The sequence below is a fragment of the Corvus kubaryi genome, unplaced genomic scaffold (genome assembly GCF_017639235.1).
Source record: "Corvus kubaryi isolate FWS band 111438036 unplaced genomic scaffold, C.kubaryi_AGA036_p1.0 78, whole genome shotgun sequence".
In the NCBI taxonomy this organism is placed as follows: Eukaryota; Metazoa; Chordata; class Aves; order Passeriformes; family Corvidae; genus Corvus; species Corvus kubaryi.
In genome coordinates this window covers 2,990,859-3,006,890 of record NW_024582065.1, presented here as the reverse complement: position 1 = coordinate 3,006,890, position 16,032 = coordinate 2,990,859, and the positions used below count along the sequence as shown (strand labels likewise).

The 16,032-nt window shown below is 45.7% G+C and overlaps 1 protein-coding gene across 1 annotated transcript in view; it reads right to left on the bottom strand.

The window, feature by feature from the left end:
* The window catches only part of PAPPA (pappalysin 1), a 181,232-nt gene that overhangs the window by 77,073 nt on the left and 88,127 nt on the right, over positions 1–16,032 (bottom strand). The window contains exons 8-9 of the mRNA XM_042052475.1: positions 12,580–12,708; positions 10,891–10,982 (exon numbers count right to left, since the gene is read on the bottom strand). Coding sequence (XP_041908409.1) covers positions 10,891–10,982; positions 12,580–12,708 — 221 coding nt within the window. The remainder of the gene's footprint in view (positions 1–10,890; positions 10,983–12,579; positions 12,709–16,032) is intronic.

Genomic DNA, 16,032 nt, shown 5'->3' with positions numbered 1-16,032 from the left:
TGTGTATTTGTCAGGCCAGTGCTCCAAGCTGGTGAAAAGGAGCACAAGTCTGGAAGTGTTTCAGCCGTATGAGTGCAGCCCTGAATGAATATTCCCAGGGCGGCCAAACTTCTTGCCCTTGCATGTCACATCTTAAAATCTTCATTTGTCTGGGAGCCACCAAACATATACCCCACCCCTGAAAGAGCTCCGAGGAGGGCTTGGGAGAGCGTTTCCCAGACAAGAGATGACAATGGCTCCTGGGGTGTCCGGGTGATGTGCTGATGGGCCCTAAAGCAGCCCAGCAGTGCTACCCCCATGGGGCTCATTCATCCCTGGGAGAGCCATGCCCTGCGTCTGGCCAGCTCAAGGAATGGGTAGAATGAGAATGTCACTGTGATGGCCATGGAGACAAACTCTTGGTTGCCTCACCTTACCCTTCTGCATCTCTTGTTCTGCTCCTCTCCCATATCAAGGCATAGGCGAGGTCTCAGGACAGGAGGATAAAACTAAGTGGCTTACCCACTATGTCCCAGTTTGAGTGAGAGCCCCAACAGAATCTCTGAGAAATATTCAGCCCCAGAAAGACTGTGGTCAGCAACCAAAAATCCTCAAAAACAAATGCCAAACAGATGAAAATATGCATTTTGGGGGAAAAAGAGCTTCTTTGTCATTTTATGAAAAGAAGCTTATTTCTGTAAAAAGGGAGAAAGAAAGAAAGGAAAATACCTATCATATCAAAAAGACCTGACCTTCAGCCTATAAACATATGCACAGTCAGATATGCACGTACGGTGAAACATCACCACCCTGCTGCACACCCACACCGACAGAAACACTGACACACAAACGCACGGGCGCTCCCTTTACACATCCCCGACTCAGCCACCCCCCCATGCAAACACATACCCACAAACTCACAGCCTAATTTTAGGCACATGCATTTAGACAGTGCTTCCCGGCCTTCCCAAAGCACTGACTTCTTTTCACGACAGGCACTGAAGTAAGCACAACATTTATAGAGCAACATACTCCTGCACTGGCTCCAAATGTTCCCTCCTAATGAGATGATAAACGTAATGGGCTTCTGATAAGATCATGTGTTTGGGATAAAAGAATACTCAAGGCCTACTCCAGCCTGATGACTTAATTCATACTCACGGAGGGGAAAGCAGCCTTTGAAAAGCTGTGATCCAGGACAGTGTGTGATCCTAACAGAGGCTAATTTGTTCCTGATTATGCTTAAGACCCCAATAAATCTGTCTGATCAGAGTCTGCAAAACCCGAGGGAGGAACTGAAAGGAGAGCCTGAGATGTCTGAATTAGATGGGGGCTGCCTAAATGATTAACCAAGTCCTGCTGAACAGCACTGTCATGAGCCCTGGAGCTGTGCCGGCCCTGGAGAGCCATGCATCCCACGTCCATGGGACACTGTGCACAGAAGCTGAGAGATGAGGTACCCACTCGCCTTTGTGTGCTTTGAAAATGGTGAGGGAAAGTGGCTTTACAACCCTGGTTACTTTCAAGGAAGATCTGTCGGTCTCACTACTGACTCATCACACAGTGTGAAGTGCTGTGCCTTGAGGGGAGTGCTGGTAAGAAGAGGGGAAGACCTTTCCTGCCTGAGAGCTTCCCAATTCTGGGTGATGGCAAAGAGGGGAATGTCATTAAATCCTTCCCAGACACTGATGAGGGCACCAACCTTCAACAGCCAAATGTGCTGCATCACTGGGTGGGCTGCCAAAAAACTAGCAGAGGTTCTTCCTTAAGGTGTGGAGCACCAGCTCTACTCCGGATTCTTCCAGTGGTCTTGGATGATTGGTAGGTTACATGTTGAGCTTTACATTTTCATGAGCAAAGCAAAGAACAACCAGATTGTTTCTTCCTAAAACTTCCCTCACAAAATTAAAACAAACAGGCTTTTTCCCTTTCTTCAGTGGTGGGAACAGAGCTCAGTTATATTCATAGAGTCCTACAGGCTCAGAGCCAGAGAGGACAGTGTCAGGAGTGGTGTATTTCTAGGAATAAGTAGCTAATGGTTTTATTCCTATAACAATGCAAAATGCTTTTTCTGTTCTCTTCTTAACTACTGTGACATTAAATGCATCCGTGGCCTTGGCAACATGAGCTAATTTTTGTCTCCACAGAGGTCTAGAGGCTCCCAAGACCTGGTGATGGTCACAGCAATGAACTGGTCATGCATGACCTGCACCACAGACTGCGTTCATCAATGCCGCGGACTTCTCACTTGAAAGATAAACCTGATTTGAAGGAGGTACGGAGGAAGGGAACATACAGGATATCTGATTTGTTCTCAAGGAAAAAATTACTTCGAAAAATTAAAAAGCAGTTGCCTGGAAATCCAGCTTAAATCTAGAACAGTAAAATGTCTGCAGGAGTAGCACCTGGCAGCAGAAGAGAGCATCTCTGGGGGATTGACAACAGATGCTGGAGGATGCTGAGCTGGACACAGGGAACACATTTTCATTCAGGCAGCCCAAGCTCCTTTTCCCCTAGAAAGTTCTTACTTAAGGCAGAAAAACATTGGGGCCAAACCAAAGTTCCTGTCTTGCCCTTGTTTTGGGAAAAGGCAGTCTCCAGTTCAGTAAAGATTTCTGTGACATCTGGGAATCCCTGAAGAAGACTCTGTGGCAGCATCAACCTGGAGAAGTGTGACTTGAGGAAAAAGATTGGCAAGACCTGTGTTGTTAACTCTTGAAGTCAAGCTTTAAGATCTAGAATAATCTTGGGGCTTTTGTGTGTTGCACCAGAAAATGATGCAAACTCCATCCCTCCTTGCTTCCTAAGCTGCCCGAGCACAGTGCAAGAGGCTGCCTTTTGTACTGAAATACAGATCCCCCCTCTGGGGTTCAGAAATGAAAAGATGCCCGAGATGACACAGATGATTTAGTGAGCACTGGAAGCACCTACCAGAGCAGGTCTGGATGGGCAGGTAACTCCCCATCACTGTTACCTGTTTGAGGAGAAGCTGGAAAATCATCAGCAAAACAAGTGAAGCCTGACAGAGGCCAGCAAGCAGGATATACACTTATCTGTGACAGGCAGCCTTCCACCTCATTAAAAAAAAAAAAAAGAGAGAGATAAAGAGATCCAATTCAAAGCACAGGGCACATCCTCAAATGAGGCTTTGAATGTCCAAGCAGGGTCGTCAAAGTGCTGGGGACAGACACTGGGGGCAGCTTCCTGTTTTCAGCCAGGACACAGTGATTGGCATCGGCATAGTCTTCTTTTGTGCAGCAACTACCATTTTTTTTAAAGGCCAGACAAAAAAAAGGAGTATTTTTAATCTCAGCTGTTTACTCAGGGATGTTTCCAACTATAACAAGCCTCATGCCACATAACTATTTATCCGGAAAAAAAAAAGGAAAAAAAAAAAAGGGGGGGGGGGGGACAAAAATGCAGAAGCATTGTCTCAGAGTAACAAATTCTTGGAACAGAACAAGATTCGCATTTTAACCCCTGTGAGGTCTGTCTGGAGGTGTGCAGGCCTTCAGACACAGCAAAGGCCAAACCCCAGGCTCACCAGTCAGCAGCTTCTGCAGAAGCAGGGTTTTACCACCACGTCACTTAATCGGCATCTCCAGCACGGGTGTTTATGTTCACACAGAGGAGAAGAAATGTATCCAGAGGTTTCTATCACAAAAGGGGAAATAATTCCACTGCAGATCACATGAACTCAGCGGCTGTGTGACCGCAGAACCTGCTCCATTTATTTCTATGGGAGTTTCACCTTTGGCTTCAGTGGGAAGAGAGTGAATAATATGGCCTGCTTCCAGGATATCTGCTAATCTCTTCTTTAATATTGAAGAAGGCAGAGACAGAGATATTTCCTGCTACAGTAAAATATTCAAGAGTTACTTTCCTTCCTGGATGTTCTGATTTGAAAGGAGGAAAACCATTACACGGAGCTTGGGCAGACCTTTCCGAATAAAGTCGCATATCAATAAATGGTGACGTCTTCCTTCAATGAAATAAAACAGACACCTTGGAAATGAAGGCAGCGCGGGTGTCGCAATCTACTGCGGAACATCCAGGGGCCTCGCAGGAGGCTTTTTTTCCATGGAATATGACAATCATGTCTGAGCATCTCCTGAGCTGAGCGGGCAGGGATAATGCCTTTGCAGAGCACGGATCCCTGGTAATTCAGCTGCTTCGTGGAAATGCATTCCTGGGCGTGACTGGCTTTCTTTGTGTGGCGGGACTCGGCTCCTCGCTATGATATAGCAGTCGGAGCACCAGAATTATGCAATTGATCTGTCTGCTGCAGACAGATACAATTACAATTCCCTCGCAGAGCCCGGCACTGAAATTTGATATTTCACCTCCAAGAACATGAGTCTTTGTCACTTAAGAGAAAGGATATTTCCCATGGCTGGCAGTGGTAGCAAGACCTTGTCTGAGCTGTCACTGCCAAAGTGGCCATCCCCAACCCCTGGCAACCAGGAATGGCCAACAGGACCCAACACACCCATCTCCAACCCCTGGCAACCAGGCATGTTGTAAGAGCGCTACAACACATGTTCTCTTCCCACCTCACCTTGCTTTCCTCCCTGCATGGTTGCATAAAGCAGTGCCAAGAAGATTTTGATATTACACAGATTTACCAGCTAAACTTGGAAAATGTTCAACTGAAATCTTGAGGTTTCTGTCACACAAAGGAGTAACCATTATGACCATGAGAAAGGTGGCCAGCATGGCCCTTCAAGACACCTGGCACAATTGTTTGGGAGAAGGAGCCAGGGAGCACAAACCCTGCAGTGCCATGCCCCAAGGAAAACAAAGTGCATGTTTGTGCATGTGGTTGGATGTTACTGCAAAGGAAGGTCTTGTGCTCAGCATCATCCTCTGAGCACAGTTGCTGTTGAGTCACAGAGGATGCTCTGAGGGGAGTATGACCAGCTGTAGAAGCCTCTCAGATCCACAGACAGTAGTGTGTGAGGGATGCAACAAGCAGAGAAGTAATCCTCCTGCTGGACTCTAATTGTAGCTGTGTCCTAAAAACTAAAGCTGGATTGAGCTGGGCTGGAGTCACTGGCCCAGGGAAAAATGCAGGCAAATACCACTCCAGCCCACATTCTCCCCCACAAAAAAGCATCTGTCCTTTGTGTTTTGCTGCCTGAGATGTCTGCTCTCTCTGCTCTGTGGCTCAGCTGGCCCTCCTAGGATTGCACTATTAATGATGACAGTCTGAAAATCACTTTAAGAGACTTTATGAGGATGTTGTGATTACTAACTTGCCAAATGAGTGCTTAGACATTTCAGAACATGTAGCCACACTCCCGCGAGCTGCAGGAAACAGTCAGCTTCAAAGTATTTGCCTTAAGCTGAAGGAGTCGCACAAATATCATCTGAATAACCCCGGCCAGTAAATTCATGACTATTTGCCATGAAATTCTGCTATAGAATCTCAGCTGCTTTAACAACAGTAAAACTCTTTCCCAAGCTCCTTGGTCAATGCTTTCACCTTATTGATGCCCTGGGAGATGCTGAGTTTCTCTTGCAAGGTGGCTCTGTTTCTCCCATGCTGTTGTTCTACTGAAAGCCCTCGGCAGGGTCAGCCAAGGCCTATTTAATGCTGGTGAAAGAAGGCAAAATCACCATTAGCTGCTGTGTGGGGCCACGGTTTGGGCAGCCAAAGCTGTGTTCCTGTGCAGTAGTATGAGGAAAGGAGGGGGAGAGGATGGGAGCACTCTCAAAGCATGCCCACAATGAATATGGATGGTCATCCATCAATTTATTTTAAGCACATTACTTCTCTGTCAGAAAGGGAAAAAAGGAAAAAGAAAGAAAGGAAAGAAAAGACATATAAAATTAGGTTTGTGTCACTCATTTAACACTGCAATTTCCCCAGAGGATTATGCACCAAACAGAGATAGCAAGCTCATGAATATTAATCATTTCCCTGAATGCAATGCAGCCCACCAAACAATAAGATTAGGGGAAAGTGCTATGCTTAATTTATGGATAATGGGAGAGGTAAAGGATAGAGCTCCCACAAAGGTAAGGCTCACAGCTGGAGGGAGAGGCCTCTGAGGAGGAGGACAGATCCAGATTTGTAAGGTAGCAGAAAAACATTTTGGGCCAAGTAGGAGCAAAAGAAAAGGTGTTTAAGGATCATTGTCAAATTAAAATCATACTTCTCCCTGAGCAGCCACTGGTGACTAACGTTTCAAGCATGCCAGAAATTGGTGGTAAATTCAAGAGCTAGATATATTTATTTTCCCTTTGCCTCTGCTCTGTGCCTTTTCTTTGTATTTTACATCCCTGAGGCCCTAATCCAACACACCACCGAGATGTGTGTCTAACCTGAAACATTCCTGTTCTTCAGGGTGACCATTCACATGTGGAAGTCAGTGGAAGTGCTGCCCTGTTTTGCTGTGAAAAGGCTTTAGCCAAGAGTCCCTTATAAGAAAAGGAGATAAAGTGTAGCAATAATAACACCAATAAGATGTGTCTGAAAACCACATAAATTACCTGGCAAACTTAAGGGGAGATAGAAGTTCTGGAGTTACTTCGCAGCTGTGTTTCAATGTGTCTATCAGTCTTTACTCATCTCTTTCCATATTACTTTCTCTCCCGCTCCCTCCCTTTTTATTGATCTCTGCATCTTTTTTATTATATCCTTCTCTTTCTTCAGCCCTGGTGAGCTAAATCAATGCATAATGCACATCCCACTCCACAAAAGGAATGCAAATGAAAGCCGGGCTCTTTTTCAACGTCCCACATATATCTGGGTGTGCAGTGCTGGTGTGTGGGAGAGTGCACGCCAAGGACAAGGTGCTCAGCTGTGCCTCAGACACCCATTTCTCAACACTCCACTGGGAATGGATCAAGTGCTAAGCCCCAGGTTCCCACCACTGCGAATCATAACTCTTACAAATGGGGTCTGTTTTACACAGGACACGTCGGGTTGAACTTGGCTGAGATCCGCGGTAACCGCAAAAATCAGTTATCCCGGGAGTAATCAGGAGCAAGGTGAAAGGAAAGCAGCCCAGAGGTAGGAGAGGGGTGCATCAGTCACACGGACACGGCTCTGAATTGCCTGTCTCCTACAAATCCAAAGGCAAAGTGAAACTTTCCCTGTGGGACCAAATTCTGTGTGGAAAAGATAAAAATATGCAAAACCTGCTACATGAAGCGGGGTGGGGGGAGGAAAGGTAGAGATGATAAATTTCAGGTTGGGAAGGGTGAGAGTGCTGCAGAACTTAAAAAACGGAGCAATGCCAGATGCTTCCATTAATTAATTAATTAATCTCACTGTCGCTCTTCAGCATGTTGCAGGAAGAAAATGCTATTAATCTTTTCTGTTTTCTGTTCCTCGGCTTTGTGCTCAGAGAAGGCCAGGACAGCCTGACAGTGAGACCACACAGTTTTCTTCCCTGCCTCCCTCCTTCCTTCCCCCGCACCCCTCCTCCCTGGCAGAGCAGATTGATCCACTGTTATCTGATTAGAGAGGAAAGAAGGAGGAAAAACAAAAGCAAGACAAAAAATAAAAAGAAGTTTAATTTTATTACAGGCACTAGCGCAAAGTGTCTTGAGAGCCTTGTGCCATTTAGTCAAAGGAAAGTTGGACCAATTAAAAAAGCCCATAAACCCCATGATCCTAAAAGGCAAAGGGAGCGAGAGAGGCAGAGGGACACCTGCAAACAGGCTGCCTCCATCCCTGGAAATATCCAGAATGCAGCTGAACATGACCCTGAGCAACACGCTCCAACTTTGAAGCTGGCTCTAACTTTGAAGTTGGCCCTCCTTGGACCAGAGACCTCCAGAGAGTCCTCTGAACCTAAATTATTCTGTGATTCATGGCTCTGAATCTAGAGCCTGGTGGTGCTTGCGGGCTCTGTTGTATTTCTCTCCTACCAAGTGAGGTGACTTGCATGGTCTCTGCTTTAGGAGGCAGGAGCTCACTTGGGCTTTGCTATCAAACCTCCTCCTCTGGAACCCGCCCACGATGCCCCTTCAGCCCCGTCTTTAGCAAACAAAATGTTTAGCGGTTCTTTCCAGCCATGTGGGACCCAATCCTGCAGACAATTTGTGACGAGCATTGCATTCACTGTTGTGGTTAGATTTGCTGAAGTCTAAAGAATGCCTTGTGGTAGTTCAGGAACATGCCTGGAAGAAAGCATTTGCAAGATCAAACCCTGAGGCCCCCGATTCAGCAAAGCCTCTGAACATGTGTTTGAGGCTCACTGAATTCTTTGGTGAAGGGGAGTGATTCCCGGGGCTCTAAAGAGCTACATAATACAACAAGAACATCACTGAAAAAATAACACCCTCTGAAATAACTACTTGTTGTTCTACAGGATTATAACATGTGTTAGCCTTGTAAACATGGAAATAAATTACGCTTATTTTTTTCTGCTCCTCAAATGACAACCCAAGAATTCTATATTTTCCAGGAAAACACCCCACCGATATCAAAGAAGACTTTTGTTCAGCTTAAGGCACAGGATTAAGTCTGATATTGTTAGATTATGGAGAATGCTGAATTTCTGCTCTTTTTTACTATTATTTATTATGTAGTATGTGCAGCCACTCACTTCCCCAACATCTTTATATGTTCTGGTGAGATTTTAGCGCCTGATATGCTAAGAAGAATATAAATCAGCGCTGTTCATTTGTCTGAAAGACAAACTGGCAGTGTCTCCTTAGCTCTTGGGGTCATAACTCACGGTGGTCCAGCTACCACAAGAGCCAACAGGATGTGTTTCACAGGTATTACCTCCTCTGAACCTGTCCTAGAGACCTGAAGGCAGCGTTTGCCTGAAAACAGCAGTGGGGCTGCCCTCACAGACCCTGCACACACACTGAGCCCATCACCACCACAGCAGTCACACCAGTATGACTGTAAAGTCACCCAACAAAGCATTTGTAAGGTCTCTGTTCCTGCACCTTCCCTTTGATTCAGCTAATTTGATTCATCTGAGTCCCCTATATTCAATATTTCACAAGCAATTTGATATCATTTGTTTTGTAATCCAGGATCTGTGCAAACCACAACCTTCCAAAGCCCGTGACAAACAAACAACTTTGTTGCCCCTGGAATTCCCCTCTCCTTTCCAACACAAGCAAATCTGAAAACCCACTTCCTCTGTCATGGGGTAGAAAAATCTGTATGTTTTAGTTGCTTCGTTTTCTAGTCAGACTGCTGTCAGACAGCTCTGTCCCACACTCTCAGGCAGCCCTGCTGCTGCTCCTGGAGATGAACAGGGGATGAATGGTTGGATGATAGTGGATGGATGATACAATTAGACTCGCTGATCTTAAAGGTTTTCCCAACATAACCAATTCCATGATTTTATGTACGAAGGCATAAAGCAGACTCCTGCATACCCCTGGAAGAACACCACTGTGTGGTCCAAGGCTTGGGACACCCCACTCTTACTCCTGTCTGTGGACTTTTTTGGAGCATTTTGCAGCTCCCACCCAGCCCACATCACCTGGCTTCCTAGAAAACCAATGGACATAAGGGAGGACCTGGGTCATATCCTAATGTAACGCTGGGATGCGGTCAAAGCACAGACCTGGACCAAGGAATTCAGCCCTGCTGTTGAGCAGGGTGATACAGACACAACCATCCAGCACCAGCCCAAACCCTTGCTGGAACCAGCCTCACGCCACGCCTGATGTCTGGGGAACCCAAAGCGTTTGCGTAAGTGTTTATCCCACTTTCAAAATATTATGACTAAAATCTTTCAGTGCTTGGGGCTCTAAGGCAGCAAGTTACTTGCAACACAAATGTAACTTCAAGACCACCAATAGTCACAATTAGCCTCGACCATAAATATGCCCGATTTCAATAGAACTACTTACATATGTAAATAACTACATCACCAAATCGGGCCTCAAGTCTCACAGTGTGGGATGCTGAAGTAAAAATGTAGCTGTTCTGATGAGCCAAGCAGCCCCCAGTTTACCACCCAAGGGAAACATGGTGCCTGTGAGGTCCATTCTATGTTGCTCCAGGCACAAGAGATAATGGTCAAATTGCCAAAAAGAGCAAATTTCAGACTTGCCAACATTGTATTATCTGCTGAGGACTGATCCGCTGAGCTGAAGGCATGGGACAACATGGGACAGAGTGTTTGCTTGGTCAGTCCAGATAAGGAATCCCGTAAAATGTCTTGAGGAAAAGCCGATCCTTTATAAACATTAACCTTGGTTCCTGAAGCTCTGCAAGTTTCGTCCTTTCCCAGACCTCACAGAGCCCTCGGTAGAAAAAGCAACTCCACAGAAGGTGCAGTGTAAATTGGCCTCCATTTCCCTTCTCTGTCCCCAGCATTCCTAGAGAGTTTAATAAATATGTAAAGCTCGCAACTGCAGCCCCGATAGCTCGAGCATCTTCCGGCCATTGTGCTTACAGGTTTTGCTAATCAGAGCAAACCAGGCTTGCAAATGAAATCTGATTAAGTAGTTTTCACCTCTGAAAAAGGGGATTAGCCAGACCTTTGATCCTCAGATATTGATTTGCAACTCAAAGGAGGTGTGACCTCAGCTGGACTTGCTTCTGGTCTCAGTCCCTTCCCCTTTCACTCCTCCTCCTGTTTACCAGAAAAAATCAGTTCATGTCTTCTCACGTAGTCAGATCTAAAGCCTATTGAAGCCAGTGGAAAGCCACCCACTGACTTCAATGGGCTTTGGATCAGTCCCACAATGGCTGACTTAGCCCTAAGTCCTGGGCTGTTTCAAAGCCAGCAGAACCAATTTCCCATCAAAATGACCAGAAGCTGGGAAGATATGTTCGCCTTTCAAACCTACAAATTCCACCTTTTTTCTCTCTTCCATGACAACTCTTCAGCTGGAAATGCTGAAAGTACTGCTGGTTTTTCCCTTGCCCTCTGCACGGAGTTGTTGCCCGCTGTGGGTCGAAGGGCTCTGAGCCAGACTTACCAATGCAATTAAAGGACAGCTCCTGCAGGCAGAATAGGGAACAGCCATCGCCGTTGATCTTGTTCATGTCATCACATTCTTCTCCCAGTTCTCTGTAGGCAGGGCACACACATGCAAAAAGCAGTCAGCTGGCGAAGTGACATCAACCCAATGGTCTGTGCAATCCCTCTGAAGAACCCCAAAGTCCCGAAATCTGGTACAGCGGCTTTGTGTGCCAACCCCTAAAATACCTCTCCCTTCCTCCTTAAGAGAGGACTTTCATCATTCCTGGTTCACAGGCTTGCCAGGCCAGTTCCCTCCTGCACATGTGGATACCACTTGCTGTTATCTGATGAGGATATGAGCAACTTCCTTCATAGCTGGTGTGGCTGTAGCTCAGCAGGTGGGGAAAAAGAGAACAGGAATCTCTGAAAGTCTTTGTATTAAATCTGGAAGGGCCAGCCTGTGACCCCAGCATGGGAATAACAAGGCACAAAGCCTGGAGCTGGGCTATTCCGGGTGACAGCACTCGGAGGAAAGCAGTCAACAGGGAGCAGAGGGTGCTGGGGATGGAGCCCTGCCTCATGCCAGCCCGCACGGCTGCGGCAGCGTGTGCGGAGAAGAGTGGGAACCAGATGAGAAAGGGGCTACTACAGCTGCAAGTGGGGCCACAACCAACCAAGCTGTGACACAGTCTGGTTCCTGCTTGCTCCTGAGGCAGCTCAGCTATTGTTTGACACTTGCTGCAAAGCCACAAGTGATGTTTGAGGAATGTGCAAACATAACAGTAGCAGAAAAGTTATGTAAAGCAAAATTAATCTGTCTTTCTCCACCTCTCTTTCCAGGACTGCCCTGGATTCATATGTTGTTGATTGTTTTCTTCGATTTCCTTGCCTGTTGGGCCTCTTCCTGCAAATATTTGCTGCCAGGTATATCGTCTGACAGAGTTGTGCTGCGTGATTGCTGATCAGCATTATTTCAAGCAAATAATACTGGCTGGGTTAAGCACTTGCTTGTTGTTACTTCCATAGTTTAAATAATTAAATTACCTAATGCCAGGAAGCTCTGAAGCAGCAGCCTTAAGGGCCAACGTAGTAAAAGAATAAACCCTAACATAGTTGTGAAGGATTGTTTTACGTTTTCGGTGGCCTGGGGACTGGTGAGAGAGGGAAGCTGATTGAGAACATGCAATTCCCAATGCTCTCCCTCAGAGGCCAAATCTATCACCTCCAAATACATCCCAGCTCTGGTGCTCAGTCAAACGAGGGGTTGCACCAGGAGCTTGGCCCCAACACGTGGCAGGGTGTTACCCAGCTGCCACACACATGGGACTCCACATCTAAGGACAGCATCAAAGGCTGTGTGAATTTTTCCAGCGCCAGCTCTGTGTAGGAAATGTCATATACATGTATAAAGATATGGATACACAGGCAAACAGCATAAACAGCACAGAGCGTCCTTGCCTATCGATCCTGCTGTCTGGACTCCATTATCTGTATCTCTGTCTGTATCTCCTGGTGCCAGGAGAGCGGGGCCTACGTTACAATTAAATGTCATCATCCCGGTAATCATCAAGCACGTGAGTCATTATCTACAGATGAGAGCCAGCCTAACCTAAGGAGACATCAGAGGTCATCAATTCCTTCCTAGTCTCAGATTCTGGCTGAGGAGATGTGCCCAGATTTATCTGTTTGCCCGCTCCAGACTTACATTTGGATAATCCCGTCTCCACAGTATCCACTCCCAGAGATATAAAGGAGCGCGGGGGAAGGCTCGCTCTCCTCCATCCCGGACACAATGACCACCTGGTATCTGTACGTGGTCCTGTCGCTCAGCTCCCTGCAAGACAAAAGGAAAGTCAGTGATTCGTACAACAAAGGCACCAGCAAAGGGCAGAAGAAGGAGGGACTGAAGTGGGGGTTGGCTGCCAAAAAAGCAAGGTTTACTTCAATCAGCTCCTCCCAGCATTCCTACCTTGTTTTGATGGGATCCGTTTTTTGGTTGGGTGTCTTTTTCTTGTGAGCATAATCAGCACTACCTTTGTCTATGCTTGATTTATGCACGACTCTGAAATAGGTGCAGCTCTTGACCACCTGACAGCTAAACCATTTCCTGATGAAAACCATGCATTTTGGTGAGTTGCTGCTTACATCTCCACCCGCTGCAGAGACGGCATTGCACTGACACCGTGGCAGTGCCAACCCTCCCAAGAGCAGTGGGAAACACTGAGAGCACCACCAACAGTCAACAGTACCTCAACACCTGAGGAACCAGCCCTGTGCCTCACTGTGTTCAGCCTTGGACACTTCTGCTCCATGTCAGGGACAGCGCTACCAGCAAGTTTGTGCCACGGTTCATTTAAGGGATTTAAAATACCCTGTAATACATTATTCTTATAAATACTCATTATTTCCTGAGCAGCCCTGAGCTCAATCCAGCTGCACCTGGAGCCAGTGGGAATGTGATGATTAGTGTTAAGACAGAATGGGGCTGAGGATATTTCAGTGATGGACAAATAAGTTATTCACTTCACATATGGGCATTAAAACAGTAGAGTTAAAAAGATGGTTTCTTCCAGAGCAAAAAATAGGATCCACACCACAGCACCGGATCAGGGTATTAGCATCGAAATATTCACAGAAAGAATTAGCAAACTGTTACATATTTATGCAAAGCCATAATTACCTAAATCCTGTGCATCTGTAAATGAGGAATAATATTTTTCATATGCAATATGGAAATAATATAAGCCTAATAAAAATGTTTAGCTCTTTCACAAAGTCTTTTACACTATCAAAACTCAAAACCTTCCTCAAAGAAAGTCATTAGAGTTGTCCTCTTTGTGCCGATTTGTAAAGCCATGGAGTGGCCAAGGCAAAACGATTTGCTTGAAGTCATCAATCAGGTTAATTGCAGAGCAGGAAAGGCAACCCAGCTCTTCCCTAACCCCGCCAGTCCTCTGCTCACTGCGCTCACATTGCCCCAATTACTGACAGCAATATACATGGCTTTTTGTCACAGCAACTTGGTCAAAAAGCATCTACTAATGAAGTGTGTACTACGAGGAGATAAATCTACTACGCAGAGCAGCAAAGCCATTCAAGTGGATATCAATGAGCTACTGAAATCTTCAGGTTCACGAAATAGGTATCTCCTTACAACATTCATTAAATTAACAAGCATGACTTAAACTCCAATATCCCACACTATATTTTACAACAAAGCTGTTTCTCATGGATACTGTGTCTGCAAAATAACTGGCATTGAATGAATTGCACTCCAACAGCACTGGGATCTGACTCTCTGTTACTGCGCATGGCAGTGGAATGGGACTGAAACTCGGTGGAATGAAAACAGAACTGGCTTTCTCATTCCTTCTGCACCTGATTCCTGTCAGAACAATCTGTAGCTCCTATCAGCCAAATTTGAGACTTCATGTAGCACAAACAGTATCTTAATTCACCTACAGGCTCGGGAGATGTCTACCCAGATATTGGTAAGACTGTTTATTCAATCAAAGGGAAAAGTTTCAAACTTCTGCCCTTGGGACTTGTTTAAAGCAACTGTTTTTCTGGAAGAAAAAAAAAAAAAAAGGAATTATAGGAAGTAACTAAAGTGGCCAAACACACACTGTAGTAAAATAATGAGGGTTTTCCTCTAGATTTCACTCCCAGATAAATCCACTTACTAAGATGGAAGGTTTCTCATATATACTGAGGAAATCAAAGCAGAGCCAAGCTTTGATTATTAAAGAACAGTTATTTCTCAAGTTCTGTCTCAAAACCATCTCAAAACCATTTGTAAAATATTTAAGATTAACGAGTACACTTGCAGAAATGTGAATTTGTCACTGGGGATCTGCTAACCACAAAAAAAGATTCAATTTTTTGAAAATGGTAACAAATGAACAGTTGGGGCAGCTACAAAACAAATAAACAGTTGGGGCTGCTTTCTGATGCACGGAGATTGCAGTACTGAGAGCAAAATAGGAGTTTCCACATTCTGATTTTTGGTGTGATTTCCACCAATAACTTCAGGTGATGGGGTAGGCTAAGAGCAGTGAGTGTGTCTTGCATGTGGCTTTTACTGGAGGGAAGTATTTGTGTGCACATGTAAGCAAAGGCACAACAGGAAAAGCTCACATTTGTTTGGAAGTTTGCAGAATACAATGGAAGAAAACCTGGAACTAAATCAAGCACGAGAGAGAATATGGTGGTTATGAATTATGAGGTGGCTGGACATGAATGTGTACATGATTGAATAAGACAGAAAATTTGAAATGAAAGTTATTAGGTGGGGACAACTCTGGCTTCTTTAATTGTATGGATTAAAATGGAAAACTTTGTGTGGGGAGAGGGCCCTGTGGACATGGAGCACATTGGCTGCTGGCTTTGTGGCACTGGTCTGTGCTCTAACCCTGTCACCTGCTACACATTGGGAAGGGGAGATATCCAGCTGCAACCTTCTCAAAGATGGAAAGTTCTTGGAGAAATGATATGTTGTGACAGGCAAATGATCCTTAAAATTTAGTGTCACCAAAAAAAAAAAATGCCATTTCTCCTCCAAAAAAGAAGGTGAACAAAATCTCTGTTATAACAAAACATTATTTGAACTGCCTGGTTCCCCTTACTCCTCTGCAGTTTGGGTAGAAAATAGCAGCTATTAAATTATTTATGCTCAGGATACCCCAATATCCTTGTCGTAGGTTAAAATACAAGGAAAGGGAAGACAAATGCCTGGAGACATGTGGTCCCTGCAGAGCAATGGCAGCCCTGGGACCAGGCCTCCAGAGGGGCCAATCCTCCCCATCCTCATCCCAAATCCCCTCCTGGGCAGCCCAGGCAAGAGCAACCTGAAGCTTTACAGTCTTCCTTGCACTGGGGGACAGCAGAGGAGCCCCAGGGTGCGACATCCAGGGCAGCACCAACAAACCAGTGGTGCCCAGAGGAGCTCAGAAATGGGATGTCTGCTCCAGAGGGGCTCTCCAGCATCACACAGGCAGAGCTGGAGATGTGTCTGGACTGGAACACCAAAACCACCTTAGAAACTCAAAACTGAAGCCATCATGCTTTCAACCCACCCTGGCCTGATGCAACAGTGACAAAAAAGTGGACTGAGCTGGATGTGGCATTTCACGTTTCAACAACTGGAACGTGAGATACT